The sequence below is a fragment of the Chrysochloris asiatica genome, unplaced genomic scaffold, assembly GCF_000296735.1.
Source record: "Chrysochloris asiatica unplaced genomic scaffold, ChrAsi1.0 scaffold00118, whole genome shotgun sequence".
Lineage (NCBI taxonomy): Eukaryota > Metazoa > Chordata > Mammalia > Afrosoricida > Chrysochloridae > Chrysochloris > Chrysochloris asiatica.
Genome location: NW_006408636.1, coordinates 9209205 through 9235725, shown reverse-complemented (window position 1 = coordinate 9235725; position 26521 = coordinate 9209205). Strand labels below are relative to the sequence as shown.

Sequence of the window (26521 nt, the reverse complement as noted above, 5' to 3'; positions counted from 1 at the left end):
GCCTTGCTCATAGTATACACAAGCCAGGTTGCCGTGCACCACTGCATGATTTGGACTCAAGCTTAGAGCACGAAGGTAAGCTGCTACAGCTCTGTAAATAAAAATAAAACACACACACACACAAAAAAAGCAACTAACTTTTAATAGATGCTTTGTTATAATTCATGCTACATTATACCGAAGTATATCAATTAAATTCATGCAGTACTAAATCTCAGGGTCCTCGTATGGCACAGTAGGAAAAGCACTGGACTGCTACCCACAAGGTCAGAGGTTCAAACCCAGTCACTTTGAAAACCTTATACAGGGTGTCTCTATGAGTCAGAACTGACGTGATGACACTTAACAGCCGTCAATACTAAATCTCAAACCAAAATTTTATCTTTAAAATTTTTCTTTCCCCACATAAGAAAATAAACTTTCTTTTGACAACAACACACACAAAAAAAATGTTAAAAGGCAAGGTTTATGCAGCTTTCTGAATCAGGTCAAAAGAATACTTCAGCCTAAGAAATAACCATTTTCATTTACAATAAAGAAAACTTCAACTAAATTTCTAGTAAAAACAATGAATTTCAGGAATGCAAACAATGAGAAGTCAGGTAGCAATATCTACAAATAAAAGATAACATAGCAGACACAGTGAGCAGGGAATAACAGACTAGAAAAGAGAATTTTATTTCAATGGACCGTAATCATAATTTGAGTACAAATTCTCAAATGCCAATACAACAAAAACTCAGGAAAACATATGAAGTAGAACACTCTCACCTGTCAAAAATGCGTGCCTCTTTCAAGACATTTCCTAAATTGATATAAGCATCCAGAAAATTTGGATCAAGGGTGACAGCCTAAAAATTACAAGACAGTTTTAAAGCAAGTTAGGGTTTTTGCCAGATAAACGTCTATTTGGGGATTGTTTTAGATCTCCAATTACATTTTTTCTAGTACTAAGAACTGAACTGCTAACCATAAGGTCAGCAGTTCAAACCCACCAGTCACTCCTCGGTAACTATACAGGGTCACTATGAGTAGGGACCAACTCGATGGCACTTGCACAACATCACTTACGGGCTCAATGTTACTTTTACAATTTTACTGAACTAAATAAATAATAATCATTGGCCCTATTTTATTCACAATTAACCAGTCAAGCTCTTCTAAAAATATAATGGCAGGAAGTAACAGCAAGATGTTATTGAAAAGGAAATGCATACCCTCAGTAACCAGAACTAGATATTCAGTAAGACTTCAGAAATACATATAACTAAAGCTCAGTAAAATGTTGCTTCATTAAATAATTTCATCCAAATTGTTTCTTTAAAATACTGTTATCCAGAGCAATGATTCTCTACCTTCACAAGGCTCCATCACAGGACAGTTAAATCAGACCCTCTAAGAATGGGACCAGGGCATTTAAATCTTTTACAAGCTACTCGTGTGCAGCAAAGGTAAAGAACCACTGATCAACAGAGGTGCCCTACAGGTGTGGCACTGTAGGATAAGCACAGGACTGCTAACTGATTATTTGGCAGTTCAAACCCACCAGCTGCTTCTTGAAAACCTATACAGGGTCGCTATGAAATCAAAACTGACTCGATGGCACTTAACAACAACAGTGTAGTAAATGAAAGCTTTAATCAAACAAGCCTTAATCAAACGCTGAAAAGGTAAAGAATACTACACATTACTTTGTAGTAAACACAACGCACTTTAAGTTGTCTATAGTGATAGAGGTCCACTCCAAAAACCTTTCTTTTTGTTAAGAGAAATTTTCAAATCTATAAAAGCAGAAGAATGTAAAGATTCCCCAGGTCTCCATTATCCATCTTCAACAATTAAGTCTTATCCAATCTTAATCTCTATTTGCAGAGGAATATAAGAAACTCCCAGGTCTCCATTAACCATCTTCAACAATTAAATTCTGACCAATCTTAATTTCTATTCCAACCTACTCCCCCCGCTCCACTTCCAGATCATTTTGAAGTAAAACTCAGACATATCATTCCATTTGAAAACATTCCAATGTATCTTAAAGAATATTTTTCCTCCCAATATAACCACATATCATTTTTAAGAAGCATTTTTAATTACTAAAGTGAATTCTCAATGTAAAACTGCAAACTACTGAAACATACACCAAACAAAGGACGCTACAATGCTGACAGAAACTTCATAAATGACAATTATTAATGACTAACCTTTTCAAAGTGATGAATTGCAAGCCAAATCTCTCCTTGTGCATTGAAAACACAGCCAAGATTACTCCAAGCTACTGCAAAGTTCGGTTGCGTCTCAATTGCTTTCAAATAACATGCCTTAGGAGGGGTTAATGAGAGAAGATGGGAGGGGAAGGAGGTAAGGGAAAGGGGGAAATTTTGTAAAGGGGAAAAAAAAAAAGATTGGGGGAGGGGGGAAGAAGTTGATATCATTATTCCTTCTCTGACCAACCAAAAGTGACCCTGCAGCATAGGCTCGCTTGCGCCAAAACTAATGCGCTGCCACAGCTGGCTGCTCCTGCGCTTGCGCCACCAGAACCCAAGTGCAAACCACCATGTTCAGTTCTGCCAACCAATTACCAACCCTTATACACTGGAGGAACTTATCTGGGAAGTCAGTGGCCCTAAAACTCTACGCTGCACTTCTCTTATCTGAACACCTAAGGTCTTGTTATGATTTAAAGTGATTATCTACCATTTAAGGCCAAGTTTTCCTACCCTCACCATTTCCCAAAGTGTGTTCTACGAGGTGTCACAGTAAAAACAATTCTGTGATCAAATGAATTAGAAAAACTGAAAACAGGTTTCTTTACTATATGACTTCTCTAAGCCTAACAGTATATACAGGATTCCCTGAACTTAGCTGACCATGGAACCCTACTTTCTTTGGGCATTTTATTAGAATACTATGACAAAATGCCTGATTTGCAAATGAAATTAAAGCTGAAACCTCATATGACAGGATTGCACCTAGGTTGAGGTCCCTGTAATGCGAGCGCAAACATCGCTTGCGCAAACTAACAGCATCGCACTGCGCAATCGCTGCGAACTGCTGCGCTACATAGAACACCCCTAGACGCAGCAAACGGCCAACCAGATCCATTAATCTACTAGACAGGCCCATAAAGAATATTTGTTTAATGAGATTAGCTGGACTCAAGGTATGTTAAAACCCAATTTATCCAAAAAGGCTACAGAATAGGACTGAGGGAGAGCCAGTCAATCAGATTACTCATCTAGTCAACCGTTCACAGGGGCTCATTCGCACGCTGCGCATTAACGCTGCGCAGCCTTTGCGCTACTGCAGGGTCACAGCGCATCATCAGAAGAGCAGAATGCTGCAATCCAAACAAAGAAGAAAAAAGGAAAAAAAAAATGAACAACAAGAAGAGTTAGAAGCTTTTACTAGTAAATTATCTCTAATAATTTTTAATATCTTAATTAACTTTTACTTATCTTTGACAGAATTGTGGCTGTAGTATAAAACATTCTCTTACATAACTTGCTTGTAAATAAAATTATTTTAAGCTGTTTCTGAAGCCACAAGACAGAAGATTCAGGCATGGAGGCAAATTGTTTTGCTGTGGCAGTTACAAACCCGTTACCATATTTCTCATCATGTGACTTTTCGGTGCGTTCCTTGCTGGAAGAGGAGGAGGAGGTGTGTGTCTGCCCTAGATCCAGGCCTCGAGCTCCCTTCAGCGAGGCACCTTACGCATGGAATAGGAGGTTTCACCCACCTGAAACCTTCTAAATACAATATCAATGGTGAAAAACCAAAAACAAGAGAGAAAATAAAAACAAGATCATTAGTAAAAGTTCAACAAAGCAATTGAAATTCTTTGGATGTCTACTACATATGGGAATGAGGACAGTCTCAAGTCTGTAACATGGGAAACATGCAGAAGGGAGAGGATTAATCAGGACTATTGCATACAACAGGGATATTTTTGCTGGAAGAAAGGCTCTTCATTTTCTACAAAGACAATTTAATTTTGCATTCCATCTACTAGGAATATGCTGGCTTGAATTTTCAAATGCACTGATTACAAAAGAAATACATTGCATTTCACTCAAGAGTATTTTCTTGTTTACTAAGTTCTCACAAAAACAGAATAACATTTTTCAAAACTAGGTGTCTCCAGAGCTCTGAAATAAAGAAGTCAGCAACCTAAGGCAGGCGCAATGTCTCAGCCTAAACCGATCTCTAAAGCTGCAGTGAAGTGCAATTCATGTTAGCTGTCCGCTTGGTGGGATAAAAATTAAAAGGAGCTTATCAAATATTTGTTCTATAGATTACCAATTAGATTTTTCACCTAAAATTGAAATCAATTATAATTCATTAGCTGGAAACCTACAAAAGGTTAATCCAAAGAGTCAGCAAAATTTATGAGCTAAGCACTGAAAGCTAGTGCCTGTTAACATTAGATGGTGCTGAAAAGCCTTCTCCCTCCCTGGATAAAGCAAACAGACAGCTACGCTGCGCATACACTCCACGCATTAGCATGCGCGTGGGGCTCAGAGCAACAGGTGGGAGTTTCAGAAGCATTCTGGTTTCTCCCCACTCCTCACCCCTGCAGCGCGGTTGCGTAAGGTGGCTTGTAACAAGATAATTTCACTTATAAATGTAATTTAAAATTATATCAAAAGCTTTAATAACCCAACCTGGTGTTCAAATTCATTATTTGGAAACACAGAATGCTAAAAGCCACCTTTCCACTTTGGCAAGTTTTCTTTCGATCAGTCCATTTCCCAAACAAACCAGCTTTGTCCTTCCTACTTTTTTTTTTTTTTTTTTTTTTAAGGAGGTAGGGTAGGGAGGAATAAGAGAAGAAGGAAGGAAGAAAAGGTAGAGAACTAGGATTGAAAAAGAGGAAAAAGGAACTTGGGGAAGGGAGTGTGGATAAGGAGGAGCAGGATGTGCCAATTATTAATTTACAATCATAACAGCCTTTCTTCCACTGTAAAAAGGGTAAGGAAGATGAAGGGAGGAAGGTTATATAAGAATTTTAAATGCCGGTATTACAGGGTAACATTTGGATGAAATTCTTCTCCACTTACAAGTCACAAAGGACTTAGAAGAACAGCATTTTCAATGGCAACTGCATCATATAGGAGTCTTGAGCCAAATCACAGGCGCTCTGCTTGTCACGAGCAGGCAAGCCTCAGATTTGAAGTAATGTTATTTATTTCCACATAAGATGGAGCCCATTGTTATAAAGATGATCTAGCTCAGCAGAAAGGCTCCAAAATGTTCAGTTTCTTGCTTTACTCCCAGATTTAGAACAGGTATGTCAGAATGGCCCTGCTCTAGTCTGAGGCGATTCATGCCATCAGTTTCCTCAGGTTCATAGGACTGTTTTGTGAAGATAGCTCAATGAAGAGTTGAAGACTTTGCAGAAAGTACAAATTTTCAAAACACTGATGCTTAAATGTGTTCTATCAAACACCTACCTTGGCTTCTTCCAAGCGACCCAGGGCTTTAAGCAGGTTCCCCAGGTCACTGCGAACACAGTACAAATCCTAGAAACCCAGAGACATACTTTTGTCATTAATTATCTTTGATTTGTTGATCAAAAGTTATCTTGTAATCACTTTTATACACCTAGGCCCTTGTCATTTTACTCTGTCAACTAAAAGTACTATTAACTAAAGACTCATCCTCAATTCCAAATTCCAAAAAGTTCCAAAAACTTATTTGATGGCTAGACCTGACCTGAACAGACATGACACTATTTATAGAATTTATTTATCTCACTTAGTATGAATACTTATATACGTGTATTATTAAAGCAGAATTATATATATATATATATATAATACATTTCATTACCTTTCTAAAATCTAAAAACTTCATTTTGAAATGCATTTGACTTGACCAGTTTCCAATGTCAGTCAAGTAAAAAATAGAAAATAAGAGACCAAATGTACTTTTTTACTTATAGTATGAATCACCACTCTTATATCAAGGACCAAAAATTTTCCATAGTGGAAAAAATATTCAGTCTGTGACTACCCAATAGAAAACTTGCCATAAAGAGTCTTGACATCATTTCACATTAAACAGAAAGATTACCATCCAACCATTACCACAATCCTGGCACCTACCACTATACTAGATATTACTCATTAATATTAACTGCCATTAAAGGTGTGTGTGGGCATAATGAAAAGCTGACTCTGCTTTTTATTAGCAAATCAATTTGTATTCCTATTCATCTGAATCCATGTCAGAACAGTGAATATGAATTTTCATTTGCCCTATTTGCTTCTGTCAGTCAAATCTATTATTATTAGTCAATAAGCAGAAAAATGGCAACAGGGAGTACATTTATAATCCAAACTGTTCCATGGGTAAAAGAGCCTTAAATGAAGTCCTAGAAAGTGAAAGTTTGTCAACTGTGCCAAAGTTTAACATTACATAAATTATGTGCAATTACACTATGGTTTCCAAAGTCAAGTGATTGATTTTACTGATAGCTTTTATGATTTAAATTATCATCTACCAGATGAACCCAAAGTCTGCCAGCAAAGAATGAACTGTCAAAGAACATTCTCTTGTAATCAACAATACTGGAACAGCTTCATGATCTACCCAAGCAATGAATAATGTTTTAGGAGAGTACAGTTGCCATCCATGACTTCAAGCACAAATGGCTAAAAATAATCCCCAAAGCATCATAGGTACCTATAGTGCAATGAATTATTTACTGTCTCTTCTAGCCATAGTCCTTAACTTCCACCAAAGTTATTGCCCTGCTGTGTCGGGTAAGAGAAAGTAGGAGAAAAATACTTACACGATGACATGATCCAGCTGTGGATGTTAACAGAGTTAATTGTAAAAACTTGAAACTCTACCATGGGTATAAAATGAACCATCTCAGAAGCAGAAGAGGGAATATCTCACTACCTTCAAAGGAATGGAAAGTGCCCTTTGACCACCAAGAGCCCTGAACACTGAAACTCCTTGAGGCAGGGACAGAGAGCTGTGACACCACCAGAGGAAAAGCAGCAGAACCATAAAGTAAAGCTGACTCTGGGGAAAAGGTTTGCTTGCATTTAATTGAGGGAGCTAGGTTTGTTGATTCAGAGTTAAGCCTAGAGCCTTTGAGCTGATGCTTACAGCAGAATGGAGTGCCTTTGAGCATTTATCGGCAGCTCTAAAAAATCTTTGTTGCCCAGGGAGAGAGACCTGACTGTGGGCAATGCTGAGGAAAGGCTGTCCTGACTGAAGAACTGTGCCCTGAACATTTCGGCCCCTGAATTGTAACCTAACTTCCCTAATAAACCCCATAACTGAAAGTATGGTGTCTTGATTTCTGTGTGGCCATTGCAATGTTATTGAAACCAGCTGAATAGAGATGAATAGAGTGCTGTAGGAGTAATGGTTGAGTGCCATTTTTCAAATGCCATTAATCTTATTATCTTCTTCGTATCCTTCTCTAATTAGTCAAAGCACTTTTTAGTCCTATTAAGAGTACACTCTCAACTACAGGGAACCCTAGTGTTAGCCTACAAATACAGTCAATACTCATTATATGCATTATCATTTTTTTAGTATGATCATGCTTATCTCTGTAATACAAGGGAGCTTCAAAAGGTTCATGGAAAATTTCATTGTCTTTTAATCCCATTTTTCCATGAATTTTTGGAAGACTCTAGTATAAAGGTAAGGGGTGCTGAGGCTTCTACTCCCATAAAGATTTACAGCCTTGGAAACCCTATACAGGGCTGCTCTGAGTCAGAACCAACTCAACGGCACACAAGTTAAATGGTGGTTGATTAAATTCTTGAAATATCACTTATCATTTCAAAAGAATCCAGGGAAGTTTCTCACCTCAGGATGGATAAATATGTTTTTAATGCTTGATTAATGCAATAAAGATTTTACAACCAAAAAAAAAAACCCACCAGGCTTACTGGTCTGGTCTGGTCGACACTGGTGGAACCCCCAAGAGTATGGTTCTTAGACAGCCTGGAACTGAACTCCCCCCACATGGCTGAACTTTCAGTAAAACAACAGACAAGACCACCACTACCAGGGAAGTACATACTCCTTAGATCAATGAAATGAAATAAAAAGAATAGTATTTGTCCAGGGATAAAGTTCAGAAAGAAGGAAGAACTAGAAAAGAAAGATGAATGGAAACAGTAAACAAGGGAAGAGAGTGGAAAGGGTGCCATTAAATTGTGGAGATTGCAATAAATGTCATGAATTAAAATGTGTATGAATTGTATGGAAAACCAATTTAATCTACTCTGTAGACAGTCACCCATTTCAATCTAAAAGTTTTTTTTTTTCCCTTAAAAAGTACACTCAGGCATATATCCAACAAGAATCTAAATAGGTAAAATATATATATATATAACCTCAACAACTTAGTAATAAAAAGACAAACAACCCAATCATAAAATGGGCAAAGGCCTTGAACAGACATTTCATCAACAAGGACATTCAAATGGTCATAAAACACACAGAAAGCTGTTCAGTATCATTAGCCAACAGAAAGATACAAATCAAAACCATCATGAGATACTATGTTCACCACCACTATGATGGCTAAAAGGAGCTCCGGTAGTGTAGTGGTTACGAATCGGGCTGCTAACCTCAAGGTTGGCACTTTGAAACTACCAGCTGTTCCACGGAAAAAGATGAGACTTTCTGCACCCATAAAGATTTACAGCCTCGGAAACCCTGTGCAGGGTCACTATGAGTCAGAACCAACTCCACGGTACTTAACAATAACAAAAACGACATGATGGCTAAGATTTTTTAAATAAGTAAATGCTGGCAAGGATGTGGGAAAATTAGAACCCATATTCATAGCTATTAGGAATGTAAAATGGTACAGCTGCTGTGGGAAAGTGTGGCAATTTCTCAAAAAACTAAAAATATCACTCAACAATTCCATTCCTAGGTACATACCAAAAAAACTTGAAAGTAGAGACTCAAACAGAATACTACTCAATCAGTAGGAGAAATGAAGTCTTGATATATACTATAGTGTAGAGTTTGAAGACATTATGCTGAGACAAATATAAAAGGATAAATATTGCATGAACTCATTTATATAAAAAAGGAAAAGAAAAAGCAACTGTATACAAACCAAATTCATGGTCTCTATACAGCTGTTTCGTGGGAGAAAGATGAGGCTTTCTGCTCCCGTAAAGATTTGCAGCCTCAGAAACCCTGTGGAGGGTGTCACTATGAGTCAGAACCAACTCCACGGTACTTAACAACAACATACAATTCTGGCAGACCAAAGTTTATACATATTGTTGTTGTTAAATGCCATCCACTCAGTTCCAACTTACATCAATGTTTAAGATTTCTGAGGTGCAGCTGGTGTGTTTGAACTGCCAGCTTGGCAGTCAGCCAAGCAGTGCTTAACTTAAAGCACCACATCAGGGCTCCAGTTTTTATATGTAAGGGGGGTTGTTAATGATGATGAAAAAATCCAATTGATTAAGGGTAGGGTTACACAGCCAATTATTTTAAGTGCTATTAAGGGTCCTGGTTTTCATGGAACACCCCAGTTAATTCACCAAATAATGTTTAGTGCTTTTGTTCTATTTCACCTAATAATGTGTTTAGTGCTTTTGTTCTACTTCCTAGTTTGTTGCATAGTGCCAGCAGTACTAAAGATGGCAAATAGGTCATGCAAGGCACATCAATTGATCTTTATTCACCTGGAACAACAGAAGGAGGAGCATCAGGAATAGAAGAAAATGAAAATATGTGCCTCCGCGAACAACTTTACCATGAGACCAGAATAACTGAATTATTGATTATTTTGATTAAAGATTCTATAGAGGAATTCTATCAAAAGGAAAAAAAATGTCAAATTCTCATAGACTACAGACTTTCTGGAGTTATAGAAGGTAAATGGACTCCTGAAACTACATCCCTGAAATAATCTCTAAACTTTAAACCAAAAGTATCCCCTTAAAACCAAACAATAGTTTAGCTGTGAGTATCCTGCTCTTTTAAGATCTACTGGGTGTGGGGTGGGGGTGGGAGCACCAAAAGTTTTAGAAGACTCCATGGTCTTTTAATTCCATTTTTCCATGAACTTTTAAAAAGTTCCTCATGCTGTTGTTAAGTGCCATCAAGTTGGTTCATATATGGGATCAAATTGACAACAGCAACTTGGAAGATTAGAAAGGAACCTTAGGGGGCAGCCATGTTTATGTTAATGAGGGAAGAACAACTCAGAAGAGTGTTAAAAACGGTTGCATAACTTAAAGAATGTAATCAATATCACAAAATTGCACAAATCAAAGAATGTAACCAGAGTCACTAAACTGTAATGCCGAAACTACTGAATTGATAGTTAATGGAAGTGTTAGAATGTTTTATTGTGTATGTTCTCAACAAAAATAAAGTAAAACTTAAAGAAAAAAATGCATGCTCAAGAGTTCTATAATTTTGGCTATCTGATTTGCATAGCATTTTTTCCTCATCTTTAAGGATTAAAAAAAAAAAATCCCTGTTTTAACAGACTATGACAGGATAATCAAATCTGTTCACATGAGTTCCTTTTACTAGTTAATTATCATGGTTTTACATCTTTGTACTTGTACCAATTCCCAACCTCATACATCTCTTTCATGTACCATGGTGGCTTGTGTGTTGCTGTGATGCTAGAAGCTATGTCCCTAGTATTTTAAATATCAGTATTTAAATATGATGGGTATGTTTCATGGTGGACAGGTTTCACTGGAACATCTAGACTTGAAGACAAACTAGGAAGGATAGGCAGACCACTTCTGAATGGTTGTTGTTAAGTGTCGAGTCGGTCCTGATTCATAGCAACACTGTATAGGGTTTCCAAGGAGTGCCTGGTAGTTTGAACTGCCAACCTCGTGGTACAAATCGACTTTGCGTTCCAGTGTCTTATCCCACAGCATCACACCAGAACTCTGAAAACCTTGTACACAGCAGCAGAACACTGTCAGAACTACTGCAGGAAAATGAGCCCCTTGTATTGCAAGGCACTCAAAATACAACTAGAGAAGACCATCAATTAGTCAATGTCGATGGCACTTAACAACAAAGCCAATGATGATGAAACTGAAAAATGTTACCAACTTCTTCAGTCTGAAATTGATCAAACATCTTGATCAATCAAGACGCACTGATAAAATTACTGGGGACTGAAATGCAAAGGTTGAAGACAAAGAGGATCAGTAGTTGGGAAATATGGTTTGGATGATAGAAATGATGCTGGAGATCACCTGGTCGAATTTTGCAAGACCAATGACTTTTTCATTACAAATACCTTTTTCCAACAACATAAAAGACCACTATACACATGAACTTCTTCCAGGTGAAATGCACAGGAATCAAACTGACTACATGTGTAAGAAGAGGAGCTCAATTTCATCGGCCAGAACAAGGCCAGGGGCCACTGTAGAACAGACCATCAATTGCTCATATGTCAAGTTCAGGCTGAAGCTGAAGAAAATTAAAACAAACCCGCAAGAGGAAAACATATGACTGTGAACATATCCCACCTGAATTTAGAGACAATCTCAGTAACAGTTTTGATGCATTAGACACTAATCACCAAAGACTAGAGAGTAGTAGGATGACATCAAGAATTGATGAGGAAGAAGCAAAAGATCATTAAAAAGGAGAGAAAGAAAAGACAAAAATATATGTCAGAAGAAACTGAAACTTGTTCTGGAGACTAGAGAAGCTAAAGTAACGACGAAATGAGGGCATACAAGAATTGAACAAAAAATTTCAAAGGACAGCTATAAAACACAAAGTCAAATATAAGGAGGAGTTAGAAAACCAAAAGGGAAGAACATGCTCACCTTTCTCAAATTAAAAGAACTTAAGAACCTCAACTTGCAATACTGAAGGATTCTATGGGCCAAATATTGAATGGTACAAAACGCATCAAAAGAAGATGGATGGAATACAGCCACTAAGAGCAAAAAGAAATGGTCACTAGCATATGATCAAGAACTAAAGGTATTGAAGGGAGAAACCCAAGCTGCAATGAAGGCATTGGCAAAAACTAGGCCCCAGACAGGCTTGCAGGGTGTGCCCTCTGGCTGTTTGAATGACTGTAAACGTCCTGAGTGTTTTGGTGCACATCCCCAAAACAAAAAACAAAAACACTGAGGGAACAGAAGCAAATACTGTTGAATAATGAAGCATGCAGGGGATTTGTAATCATTGCAATGAAATGAATATGACAGAATGAGTGTAAAACTGATGTTCCCCCATGTAAACTATAACTCAATTCACAATAAAAACTTAAAAAAAAAAAAAAATCCCAGGGATTGACAGAATACAAATCAAAATTTTTCAACAAACTGATGCAGCACCAGAGGCATTCACTCGTCTGTACCAAGAAATTTGGAAGAGATCCATATTTGTTGCCATTCCAAGGAGGTGACCCAATGGAATGCAGAAATCATGGGACAATATCATTAATACCACGTATAAGGTACAATTTTGCTGAAGATAATGCAAAAACGGTTGGAATATTACATCGACTGGGAACTGCCAGAAATTCAAGCTGGATTCAGAAGAGAATATGAACTAGGGATATCACTACTGACGTCAGATGGCTCTTAGCTGATGAAAACAGAATACCAGAAAGATGCTTCTATTTTACTGACTATGCAAAGACTTTGATTGTGTGGATCATAACCATGGATAACATTAATAAGAGTGTATATTTTGGAACACTTATACATGCTCATGAGGAACTTGAATATAGATCAAGAGGCAGTTCTTCTAACAGAACAAGAGGACACTGAATGATTTAAAATTAGGAAAGGTGTGCATCAAGGTTATATTCTTTCACCATATTTATTCAATATAATCCAAGGTGGGTTACATGAGGATAAACACGACATCAGGATTAGAGGAAGACTCATTAACAACCTGAGATTTGCAGATGATACAACCCTGCTTGCTGAAAGGACTAGAAATATTTCCTGATGAAAATTAAAGACTACAACCTTCAGCACGGACTGCACTTCAATGTAAAGAAAACAAAAATCCACCTAACTGGGCCAAGAAATAACTTCATGATAAATGGAGCAAAGATTGAAGTTGTCAAAGATAGCATTTTGCTTGACTCCACAATCAACATTCATGGAAATAGCAGTCAAGAAATCAAGTGACATACTGCATTAGGCATATCTGCTGCACAAGACCTGTTTAGAGGATTAAAGAGCAAAGCTATCAGGAGGGTCCAGTCCCTGGAGAACATGGTGCTTGGCAAAGTGAAGGGTCAGCTAAAAAGAGAAAGACCCCCAATGAGATCGATTGGTACAATGGCAGTAACAATGGGCTCAAAGGTAACAATTATAAGGATGGCACAAAACCAGGCAGTGTTTCATTCCATAGTGCATGGAGTTGCTACAAGTCAGAATCAACTTGACATGTTTAAAACCATCAACTATGCGAGTGTCCTGGTGTGGTACTGTAGAATATGTACTGGGCTGGTAACCACAAGATCACTGGTTAAAACCCATCGTTTGCTCCTCAGAAACCCTATATAGGGTTGCTATGAGTCAGGACCGAATCAATGACTCAACTATAGACACACAGTACTATTATCAGGGCGATAAAAAACTACCAAACCAAACCTACTGATATCATGTTGATTCTGACTCACGGCTATTCTATGTAGGGTTTTAGAGACTGTATCTTTACGGGAGCAAACAGTCCAATGTCCAACTCACAGGGTCACCAGGACTCCTTATAAAAAACCTACAATACGATGGAATGAATGTAAAACTAAAGTTCTCTCATGTAAACTATCATATAATTCACAATAAAACATTTTTAAAAAATGGAAAAAAAAAAACCTATAGTATTTTGATTATCTCAAATTCAAACTCCTCAGCCTCATTATTCTATATGTCTTCCAATAGACTTTTCTGCCTACACTCATTTCCTGTTACTTCATGACTCAACACTTTAGCCAAGAAGTCTACTTGCTATGAACTTCCTCCAGAATGCTTACATCATAAGAAACCACTCAAGAATATCTCCTGATTAATATTTGCCAATAATAATCATCCAAGGAGCCTACACCTTTTTTTTTCTTTCCCCTTTGCAGGTTCTGTCTCATATTGTAAGCCACAACTCACATTCCCCCAATGCATCTCTCCCCAATTCCTAGCAAAGCATTGTACACTCAGTAAGCACTCAAATATTTAAACGTAACATTTGTGTGACAAACCTGAACAAAAACAGAGACGGAAACGTAATATATGGTTTTCTATAGTTCAAAAAGTAGTCCTGGTATGGTGCTGTAGAATAAGCACTAGACTGCTAACCGCAAGGTTGGTAGTTCAAACTTACCAGGTGCTCCTCAGAATCGACTCAATGGCACTAACAATATAGTTCAGTAATACATGTGAAAATGTAACAAATAACATGACAACTACACATGAAGGTAGCTCAGTAGCCAGTAGCTCAGTGCTGTTTATCCACAATCAAAGCAAAACAAATTATTCAGTCCACAATGCATTAATGATGCAATTTAAGCACTGCCAATGGGTGCACAATCAAGATTCTGTCAATGCTAAATTTGACAAAAGCATTTGACAGTAAGCTTAAATCTATTTAAGATCAGATATCCTGAAATAAAATATGACCACTATGGTACATTTAGATGAAATCAAGGCAGTTTATTTACATAAACCCTTTTTTATTCTTGTTAGTAAGGGTAGAGAAAGACACCAACACCTTCTTATAGCTAGAAAACAGAAGCAGATAGAAATATGACATGGCTATTCAATGCCTTCAAGAGACAATCTTACCATTATTTTAGTACTATATCAACTTCTTTGTGGCTCTGCAGGATAAGCACTGGACTGCAAACCACAAGGTCAGCAATTTGAGCCCACCAGCAAGCAACTCCTCAAGAGAAAGATGAGGCTTTCTGGTCATGCAGTTTTACAGCCTCAGAAATCCTATATAGGGTGACTTGTGAGTCAGAACCAACTAGTCAGCATTATAACAAATCTCTTTTCTTTGGCAAGGCACAAAGATATATTGAAAAGTATGTTTCTGCCTACCACTTAAAATTTCCCTTCTCAATATAGGAGGGGGGTTTCGAAAAGTTCGTGGAAAAATGCAATTAAGCCCCCATGGTTCAAGCTCACCAGCCACTGCTCAGAAACCCTACACAGGGTTGCTATGGGTCAGAACCGACTCAACAGCACTTAACAACATATTTCTGTAGTTTGGTATATTGTCAATAGCAATGACTGTTCTATAAGCATGTTGTTGTTTTTAAAGTAACTTCAAGTTGGTTCCCAAGTCCACGCACAGAACAAAACATTGCTCAGTCCTGCACCATCCTCACAATGTCAATCCATCTCATTCCAGGTCTTCCTCTTTTTCACTGACCCTCCATTTTACCAACTATGTTGTCCTTCTCCAGGGACTGGTCCCTCCCGATAACATGTCCGAAGTATGAGAGACAATGTCTCACCACCCTGGCTTCTAAGGAGCATTACTCTGGCTATACTTCTTCCAAGACAGGTATGTTTGTTCTTCTGGTAGTCCATGGTACTTTTAATATTCTTCCCCAACACTATAATTCAAATGCCATTGATTCTTCTATGGTCTTCCTTATTCACTGTCCAACTTTCACACGCACACGAAGCCACTGAAAATACCATGGCTTGGGTCAAGCACTCCTTAGTCCTCACATTGCTATCTTTGTTCCTGGACACTTTAAAGAGATCTTATGCAGCAGATTTGACTAATTCAATATGGAATTAATTTCTTGACTGTTTTCATGAGTGTTGACTATGGATCTAAGCAAAATACAGTCTTTGACAACTTCAATCTTCTCTCATTTATCATAATGTTATTTATTGGTCCACTTGTGATTTTTTTTTTCTTGTCATTGAGATGCAATCCATACTGAATGAAGCTACAAGAATAGGCCCACTGAAAATCTGAGCCAATAGAATCAGAGTTAAAGATGGTTGGGGCCAGGTCTGTGTAAGAGGGTGCAAGTGGACCTTAAAGTCAAGCAATAAATAAAAGGTGGAAATAAAGGGAAAGAACTTAAATAAAGGGTACAGAGATCAGCCCCGAGTCTTGGCAAGAACAGGGTTCAATTCCCAGAGGCAGCACATACAGGATTCCCTAAAACCTTTTGTGGATAACTAGCTATATTGTTGCTCTAAGTGCCATCGAGTCCATTTTGACTCATAGCAACCCTGTCTAGGATTTCCAAGGCTGTAAATCTTTTTAAGAGCAGGAAGCTTCATATTTCTCCAACAACTAGCTAGATTATTGTTGTTAAGTGCTGTTGAGTTGGTTCCAACTCACAGAGATCCTGTACAGGGTTTCCAAGGAGCAGCTGGTAGGTTTGAAATGAGCTAGACAGTACTACAATAAAAAATTATAAAGTTACTCAAATTTACAAACAAATATGCGTACACATATACGAAGAGGCTTCAAAAAAGTCCATGGAAAAATTCCATTTTTCCATAAATTGTTTGAAGCCCTTTTGTAAATATATTACATATATACACACTGGCATAATTTCTAAAAGGATACACAAAAAATTATAACCATTGGCTACCTCCAAGAAGTATAGCAAGGAAACCTCACTGTATCTATTTTTTTAAAAAAACAGTGAATTTTTAAAACTTAAAAATTATAAATTCTTAAAATGAGCTGAAAAAATAGATGACACAATGAGAAATTATTTCAGAACTTTGAACATACTAAATTAAGCTTCAGTTAACTAACCTATAAAACGGGGATTAACGCTAAAAGAGACATCAGGATAAGATCAATGATTTAACAAACTGCTCAGTGGCTGCCTTGAGGGGTGGGAGTAGGTGCCCCCTGGGCACATCAGTTACTTTTTATTCCTTCAGCGTTTGAAAATATTTAGGTTCAAGTTTTAATATTTACTATAAAGATTTACAGTACTAGAAATGTTAAGGAGCAATTCTACCCTGTCCTATAGGGTCACTATGAGTCAGAATCAACTCAATGGCAGTGGTTTGTTGTTTTATTTTTTTAGTTTTACCATTATTAACCTGTGTGAGCCTAAAAAAGTTACTAACCTCTGGATCTCTTCTATTTTGCTTTTTTAATTTGGTAATATTGGAAATACCACTTCCTTTGAAGGATCATTTTGAGGATTAACTTTTGAAGAACTTAGCACACAACAGGATTTCAATAAACAGTAGCTACTATTAAAACCTTGCAGTTAGCAGCCCAATGCTTAACTCACTGCACCACTAGGGCTCCATATATTCAAGCCACTTCCAGAGTTGTTGTAAAACTAAATGTTGACAATATACTTTGAAAATGCATTCTTTTTCTGGATTCCTTTAACTTACCTCTTAAGTTCTCTCCCTAACTACACCAAAAGCTCTGAGGACAAGTCTTATTTTCTTTGTATCTTTCAAAGACCCTAATACAGCATAAACTTAATAGCTGCCAGCTGGGCCTCTTGTTCCCCAGAAAACATCTGAAATTTAGACAAAACATATTTAAGAACTAGTCAAACGCCTAGTATGGATATATCATCTCAATTCTACCCCTTCTAATTACATTAAAAGAGAATAGGATATTCAGAAGTAAATTTTGCAGACTAGTGTTCATGGGACTGATCCATACCATGCATTGGCACCTTATTTTAATTATTTTTATTACAGTTTAAGGCCCTTTATCATTCCTTGAAAATCAAACCTTTACAAATGTTTATCGGAATTTACATAAATTAATCAAAACATGTGTCCCATACTTTTATGGGCATTATAAAAAATAGTTTCTCGCAATGCTTTCAGACATAACTTTCTAGGTAAAATGATTTTTATATATGATGCAGACCAAGTTAAAGAAATTTCACCATTTTAAGTAAATAAACATTTCTAAACTCTTCACTTTATTCCATGCAAAAACCTATTTTAGTGTCCAAATCATCACACATTTCCTTCTGGGTTTCTGGGAAGACAAAATAATAACCATTACAATTTTACTCACAGGATTGTACTGAAGAGCAGAGACGTACGCTTGTACTGCCCCTTCCATGTCACCAGCTGCTACCAATGCAGCTGCCAAGTTAATATAACCATCGATGAAATCTGGTTTGAGACGCAATGCATGTCGATAATGCTCAATTGCTTCCTGTAACTGCCCTCTTTCCTTGTATACATTCCCCAAATTCGAATAGGCTTCTGCCAGAAGGGGATTCTGTTTAATTGCCAGAGTGCTAAAGTGAGCAGATCTGGAAAAGGCAAAAAGTGTTGACACATGGGTATACATTCTACAGAAAGAAGGTACAGTTTCCAAAGATCCCTTGCTATACTGCTAACTGCATAATAATTGTTAGGCACCAGTCCTTCAACTGATTTTCAACTCATAGTGACCCAATAGGATTTTCTTGACTTTAATGAGGAGTTGTGGTATGGTGCTGTTGGTTAATGCGCTGGACTACAAGCTCACCAGCTGCTCCTCGGAAATGACTGGACAGCACTTAACAACAACAATCTTTAAGGAAGTCAGGTCTTTCTCTTTTATTTAGAGAGCTGGGTGGGTTGTGTTGTTCCACCAGGGATCCTCTTACATAACAACACATTTTATTTTATTAGTCCATTACAAGGGAGCTCTGGTAGCATAGTAGTTATGAATCGGGCTGGGAACCACAAGGTCAGCAGTTCGAAACTACCAGCTGTTCTGCGGGAGAAAGATGAGGCGCTCTGCTCCCATAAAGATTTAGCCTCGGAAACCCTGTACAGGGTCGCTATGAGTCTGAACCGACTCCACGGCACAAAGCCAGCCAGCCAGTCCAATATAGGAGTCCTGATGTGGCTCTGTAGGATAAGTACTGGATCATTAACCAACCCAAGGGCACTTACCACCACCACCAAGGTTGATAGTTCAAACCCAGCTGCTCATGGAAAACCCTATACAGGGTCACTCTGAGTCAGGGCTTTCTCTTTTAGGGCAGCTAGGTGGGTTAACAACAACAGTGCTTTTATAAAAAAATCATTTTAGAAATAGAAATGTTTGAAAACTGAAGGCATTCCAGATTTCAAATGGGAAAGCTTTTTCCATGAGATAAAATTCTTAACTAGAGTCTTGTTATCAAACGAACAAGAAGTAAGATGCCGTGTGCCTGGGTCTCTTTTTTCATTTAGTAATAAAATTCAATGATACACACCTTTAAGTGTCTAAACAAACCAGAGTGAGAATTTATTTAAAAGAACACTAATTTAATTAGCTTAAAAGCAATACATTGTAAAAGCATAAAGGCAGTATTTTCAACTTGAACTACATATGCACCTCCTACCACAGTACATATACACCATCATTTCTGAGCATTTCAGTCTCTCAAGACGACATGTCTTAGAAGGATGAGATAGACTGCTCAAGAAACAAGAAAGTAGTAAACCCTTGTGTAAAAGTCTAGAAAAAGATTATCTAGTCTTACTAATAATATAATCATCACCACAAAAGTAAGGAGAAAAACTGGCATCTGGGGTGTCACATATGGGTAAGAGAGCAGAAGTTGGTAGCTCAATTGAAACTCAGTACTAGAAAATTTCAAGTTCAAATATTTAATTATCATTTGTCTAGCTCAGCACCCAGAGGCATCAATCACCACATCTCCTACCTGTCCAGCCTTCGACACTGGAAGTGTATAGATGAAAGTAATAAAAGCACACCAGTATTGTCTGGCTCTTGTCTCCAGAGCTGCATGCAGTGTCTCTCAGCTGCCTCAAAATCTCCTGCCTGATATTCTCGATGTGCCAACTCAGCTAACCCTTGGAAGGAAAGCATACGTTTCGTTGGTTCTGGAGAATCATCAAAACATTTGAGGGAGGGAGGGAGGGGAAACAAAAAGTTAGAAATGCAAACAAAAAATGTAAAAATATGGTATATTAAACTTAAAGATGAAAATGCTTGAAACTATGTAAAGCACCAGAGTGTTCTGCACTTTATTTATACCACCAAGTTAACACAGGTGCAGAATTGGCATCTTAGATTTCACTCATAAATACTTTCCCTTTCCCAAACTAGATAGGAATTTACTTCCAAATGATATTAAATTTCATGATCAAAAATTCTTTACTTTTAAATTATAAATCATAGGTAATTTATAAATTATAGGCAACACCTAAAGATCTTTCTTATCCCTTAGTTAATATTCAAGAGCAAAACATAAAACATGTGATTAGGAAGGCCACAAAGATTTAGTATTGTCAGAATTATCTGCTGCTTTTAAGATGGATTCAAGGGCGAAAGGAGCCCTGGTGGAACAGTGGGCTAAGCCTCAGGCTGCTCACTGAAAAGTCAGCAGTTTAAACCCACCAGAAACTCCACAGAAGAAAGATGAGGCAATCTGCTTATATGAAGACTTACAGCCTCGGAAACCGAATCTGTCCTATAGACTCTCTGAGTCAGAATCCACTCTGAGATGAAGGTACTGGTAATAATCTAACCCTTTAACTGGGTATTTTTACTCTTTACATCAATGCTCTGGTAGTGTAGTAGCTACGAATCGGGCTGCTAACCTCAAGGTCCGCAATTCGAAACTACCAGCTGTCCCTGGGAGAAAGATAAGGCTTTCTGTTCCCGTAAAGGTTTACAGCCTCAGAAACCCTGTGCAGGGTCACTAAGAGTCGGAACTGACTCCACGGTACTTAACATTATTTCACAATTTAATTTTTTTAAAGCGGACTCTAGAAACTGAACATAAAGGAACAAAGTCAAGGTGCTATTTTTAAAACAACTGACAAACAATATACATCTATCAAGAACCAAAATATTTATTTAAAGGGATCATCCAAAAACTTTAAAACCCAAAATTATATTGCTCTTCTACTCATCCCCAAAGGAGCTCTGGTAGCATAGTGGTTATGAATCGGGCTGCGAGCCGCAAGGTCAGCAGTTCGAAACTACCAGCTGTTCCGCGGGAGAGAGATGAGGCGTTCTGTTCCTGTAAAGATTTACAGCCTTGCAAACCCTGTACAGGGTCGCTATGAGTCGGAATCGACTCCACGGCACATAACAACAACAACAACTCATCCCAAGGAGTCCTGGTGTGATGCTGTACGACAAGCACTGGACTGCTAATCACAAGGTCAGCATTTCAAACCCACCAGCCGCTCCTTGAAAACCCTTTACAGAATCACTGAGTCAGAACCAACTTCACAGCATTTAACAAGAACAACCCAAACTTACAAGAACAACCCAAACTTACAAGGACACTATATGAGCTAAATACTACCCACACTGGTTTAATACTAGCATTTTCCAAAGTGTTCAGGCATTAACTGAAGGATTAAGACTTTGTAAACAACTATATAAATCAAGCAGTTACCTACTAATGGTTTAAAGGGGTGGTGGTGGGGTGCTAAAATACAAAACACTTGATAAAGCTCAACAAAATGAATACCAAATGAAACCATTTTGCTATGTTGTAGTTGTTACAATGCCATCGAGTCAATTCTGACCCACAGCAACTCTGTATAGGGTTTCCAAGGAGCTTGAACCATTAACCTTGCAGTTCAAACAACTTTGCAGTCTGATGCATTAGCCCACAGCACCACACCATGTGCAAGTGGCTTAATTCAAATACATTAAGGGTATAGCTAAAAACTAACAAGGAAGGGGGAAGGCCCTCAGCAAACTACTCAACTCAATTGTAGATACTTATAAGGAGCTCTGGTAGCGTAGTGGTTACGAATTGGACTGCGAACCTCAGGTGCTCCCGTAAAGATTTACAGCCTCGGAAACCCTGTATAGGGTCGCTATGAGTCGGAACCGACTCCTCGGAACATAACAACAATATTTAAACAATGATACATTACTGGAAGGAGTCCTGCTGTGGCACTGTAGGAAAGGCACTGAACTGCTAACAGCAATGTCTGGTTCAAACTCACAAGCCACTCCTCAGAAACCTATACAGGGTCTCTATTCGAGTGGGAACCAACTTACATGGAACTTCACAAACAACTTTCACAAACCAGATAGTTGAATGGTCAAATTACTAAACTCTACCAAGGTCACAGGGGCAAATTCAATTTTGAGACTAGCAACCCCAATCTTTCAAGCTGGCAGTTGTTCTGGATACTAGGGAAAGCAAAGTAAATCTCCTGACTGCACAGCTGGCCACGAGCATAAAGCACAGAGACTTGCAACCAAATCTGAGGGAGTTTGTATCTCTAATAGAAACTAGAAAATTACATTTTAAACCAGTCTCAATAACTTCCTATATCCTTGTTTTAACACGTAACTTTGTCACTTTTCAAAGCTGCTTATCTGTTATGTTAACATTTGAAACAACTTCCTCAAATAACACACATGGGGGGGGCGGGAAAAAAAACAGGCTAGTACAGAATCGGAATCAATCTTTGAAAGCCACTATGGGGTCACTACCTACAACTATGAATAAGACACTAAGGAGATTCACCTATTACTTAAAGTGGAATTTCAAAAAAAAACAATATATAAAACCCTTGACACATTTCAACCAAAAACAAAAAAATCTCATGGGAAATCTTAGAGCTGCAGCTCAATTCCCTCTCCCTCCCTGCCCCAAACAGCCTCAATATGAAATGGCAGTTTAAGGAAACTTAGAATTTGGTGGGGATTTTTGTTTTAGTACCCAAATGCTTTCACCTTAATTGTTTTAAGGGCAACTGCCTTACACTCGTGCAGTTTACACTCCAGTTGCTTTACAAACTCTTCAAGCAGGGATGAAACTTAAAAAAATATATATACACCCTATATTTTAAAAAATGAGATACTGGGCTAAAGAATGGGGATGGAAGACCCAGAGGAGGAGGAGGCGGCGGCGGAGGAATACATTGAAAAAGTAACACAAAGCGAGAATTCGAGAAGCAGAGTGGTCAATGCAAAGCAAAAGCACCAGGCCGGTTTCTCCCCCAGGGATAGGAACTGGACCGCAGGGCTGACAACCTTTTGAAGGGAAGGGTGTGGTTCCCTGCGGGAGGGAAGGGGGAGTAGGGTGGGAAGTCCAGGCTGAGAGCATCGAGAGGAATTGGACGACAGCAAAAAGATCCCCTGGAAATTTCCAATCCTAACCGGGGCCACTCAACCGAGTGCATTAGAAATGCACTGCCCAGAGGGATGTGCTGCCCAAAGTTCCCTCTTCTCAGGTTCCTTGTAGCAACCAGCGAGCTTCCGCTCGTCTTTGGGTGATGCAAAGTGGGGATATGATTACATCGGAATGGCACCCCCGCCCAGATTGACAGAGAACCAAATCTGGCTATGGGGAAAGGGTTGGAGGGGGGCATGGAAAGGAAAGAGGGCGGTGAACTGAAATATTCGAGGGGGGGGGGGAACGGTGGCGAAGCAAAGTGAGAGGGCAGGGATTCCAATGCAGTCCATTCTTAGCGCGCACGTGTAGTCGAGGCGTCCCGACTAGAAAGCCAAGTATTTATAGATTTAAGCTGCAAGAAAGAAAGGGGGGGGGGGGGAAGCACGAATGAAAGAGGTAATGTTTGAGGAAGGGAAAACAGATGGTGGTAGAACAGCTGAGCCACTGATGTAATGGGGGTGGCCAGAGGGAAGGAAGGAAGGGAGCGGTGAGAGAGAACGACGCGGGACCCCAAAGGGGAGTCTACTAAGGTAGAACGGGACACCCGTACCTGTGCTGTCGGCCACGTTGCCCACGGAAGACGCCATCTGGAGCTTCGGAGGGAGAGTAAGGAGGGGTTAATTGAGTCCCGCCGCCGCCGCTAGTGGCAAGAATGTTTCCGGAGGTAGTGGGTAAGAGGGCAGCAGCTGTACTGGTGCTCTGGAAGCCTTAAGCGGCGGCAGCCTTTACAAGTTTCGAACCTTAGGAACTCTGGTTAGCCATCTACCGCTCACTGTCTTGAAATGGCGGCGACTGCTCCTTGGCCGAAACAACACGGGCCGGAACTACTTTCTGTTACAATCAAGTACCCCAGCGGACGTAGCACGGTTACCAGCGCTACCAACAACAAAGTCTCCTGCTCTTATGTAACCTTCCGCACGGGGCCCATTGCGACAAACACGATTGTATTGAGAGCGCATGCGAGCAACCCTGTCACTCTACTCGAGGCTAGAGCACACTGTCAAGGGCAAAAGCTCCCAAGCTTGATTGTGTTTTGTTATTTTCAGTAGTGAAGGATAAGGTTTAAAAAGCCCATACATATGCTACATACGTTTTTGCTTAAAGGGTATAGTATAGCCAATATTATAGACTTTAACAGAAATGACAAAGGAGTCTAAAAAAGTTTAATAAACTTTCTCACACAAAAATGGATAGTTATACAAGTAAACGTAAATAATTGTACTTAAAATGAAGGCGAAGGGGGCTCCAATTTGAACACGTCTTAATTCTTACCCCAACATTGCTGAAAACTACTGATACTTTCCCAGGGCCAAATGAACGCAAACATCTCAGATTTTGGCCATATTGCCCGAAATTTCAAAATCGTTTTTGGTATTCTGTATACTTCTGCCCACAGTAATGGAGCAGATGTTAGCACTTAAATAACTCCGGTGCAGTCTAAGAGTTTGCCCTCCAAAGATAGCCATTAAAATGCTAAATAATTCACGCAGTTGTTGTTAAATACTGTCCAGTGGTTCCCACTCATTGACCCTAGACAGGGTTTCCAAGGAAGCAGCTGGTGAGTTTGAACAACTGACTTTGCATGTCTTCTGAGTTGTAGGCTCATTTCCACCAAATTGCTCTGCAAATCGTCACAACCTATTCCATTGAACTCGCAAAGCATTTTTAGATAAATGAACTCACTTGCCATCTACCTAAACAACACTTTTAATTTGAGTCTGAATTACCTCCACTTCCTTGAACAAATCAGCTCTTACGATCCTACTGAAGTTTTAAATTAATTGTTCAGATACGTTGTTCTTGTTGTTTAAAGTGCTGTGGAATCGGTTTCGACTCATAGTGACCCTGTATAGGGTTTCCGCAGCTTTTGCCGGAGCAGAAAGCCTCATCTTTCTCCCATATGTCACATTTGTTAAGTGCCTTCCAATCAGTTCCAACTCTTAGTAACCTTGTATAGAGGAGTAGCTGGTGAGCTTGAACCGCCGTCCAACGCATTAACCCGCAGTGCAGTATTCATTTATATCTCATATCTTGTTCCAGAAAGGATTTAAAGCAGTTTGCACCTTGAAATTAAAAAGGTTTAATTTCAGCAATGAATTCGTATAAGCCACTGGAGGCTAGAGTTTGGATCTTTAGCATCTTTTATTTCAAAACAATCCTTTATCTAAGAAAGCTGGCCAGTGAGTTTCTTCAAAAAGTTTTTACTACTTAGCCATTTGACAACATTAAAAAAAAAAAAAAAAAAAATCCTCAAAGCTTTGCTTCAATTTCTTTTAGACAGTCTACAGACTGATTAATTATGGATATGAGCACAGAGAAAAATCATATATGATCATTTCTTCCATCACACAATCAAGAGTCACACAATGTAGCGGAAAAAAAAAAAGACAAAAATTTACTGCACAAACTCCTGGAAATCAAGCACCAATACCTTCATTGAATTTAACTGATAAAATCTTTTTTGTTCCCCCTCTCATTGCAAGTACCACATCTGTGGTGAATAAACTCAGCTTTTCAAGTTCTAAAACAGATTACTCAAATTCTATTAGCAGATGTTTGGATTTAACTGTTTAGTGTTGCTGTTGTTAAGTGCTGTCCTTGTGTGGCGCTATAGGTTAATGCGCTGGACTGCAAAGCCGTTTGAACTGCAAGGTCGGCGGTACAAGCTCACCAGCTGCTCCTCAGAAATCCTATACAGGGTCGCTATGGGTCCGAACCGACTCAACAACAACAAAGGATTTCTACGGAGACCTGGTGTGGCCCTGAAGGCTAATGCGTCAGACTGCAAAGTTGTTTGAACTGCAAGGTCCGTGGTTCAAGCTCACCCGTCAATCCTAGGAAACCCTATACAGGGTCGTTAGTGGTCAGAACGGAGTCAACGGCACTTAACAACAACAAAGGATTTCTGGAGTTCTGGCGTGGCGCTGTGGGCTAATGTGTCAGACTGCAAGGTCAGCGGTTCAAGCTCACCAGCTGCTCCTTGGAAACCTTATACAGGGTCGCCATGGGTCAGGATCTACTCGACGGCACTTAACAACAACAACAAAGGGTTTCTGAGGAGCTCTGGTAGCGTAGTGGTTAGGAGTCGGTCTGCTAATCTCAAGGTCAGCAGTTCGAAACTACCAGCCATTCCGGTGGGAGAAAGATAAGGCATTCTGCTCCCATCAAGATTTACAGCCTCGGAAACCCTATGCAGGGTCGCTATGAGTCAGGAACAGACTCCATGGCACACCACCACTGCCACCACCAAGGGTTTCTGGTGTGGCAGTATCGAATAAGCAAGCACTCGACTGCAAAGTCGGTTTGAAACGCAAAGTCGGCCATTGGAATTTACCAGCGCCAGACTGCAAAGCCGTTTGAACTGCAAGGTTGGTGGTTCAAGCTCACCAGCTGCTCCTTGGAAACCCTATACAGGGTTGCTATGGGTCAGAATCG

At 39.1% G+C, this 26521-nt stretch overlaps 1 protein-coding gene across 1 annotated transcript in view; it reads right to left on the bottom strand.

Moving 5' to 3' along the window:
• The window catches only part of OGT (O-linked N-acetylglucosamine (GlcNAc) transferase), a 52936-nt gene extending 29263 nt beyond the window's left edge, over positions 1–23673 (bottom strand). Inside the window, exons 1-7 of the mRNA XM_006868555.1 lie at positions 23637–23673; positions 19634–19814; positions 18001–18244; positions 5454–5522; positions 2202–2318; positions 772–851; positions 3–91 (exon numbers count right to left, since the gene is read on the bottom strand). Coding sequence (XP_006868617.1) covers positions 3–91; positions 772–851; positions 2202–2318; positions 5454–5522; positions 18001–18244; positions 19634–19814; positions 23637–23673 — 817 coding nt within the window. The remainder of the gene's footprint in view (positions 1–2; positions 92–771; positions 852–2201; positions 2319–5453; positions 5523–18000; positions 18245–19633; positions 19815–23636) is intronic.
• Between the last annotated feature and the right edge of the window lie 2848 nt (positions 23674–26521).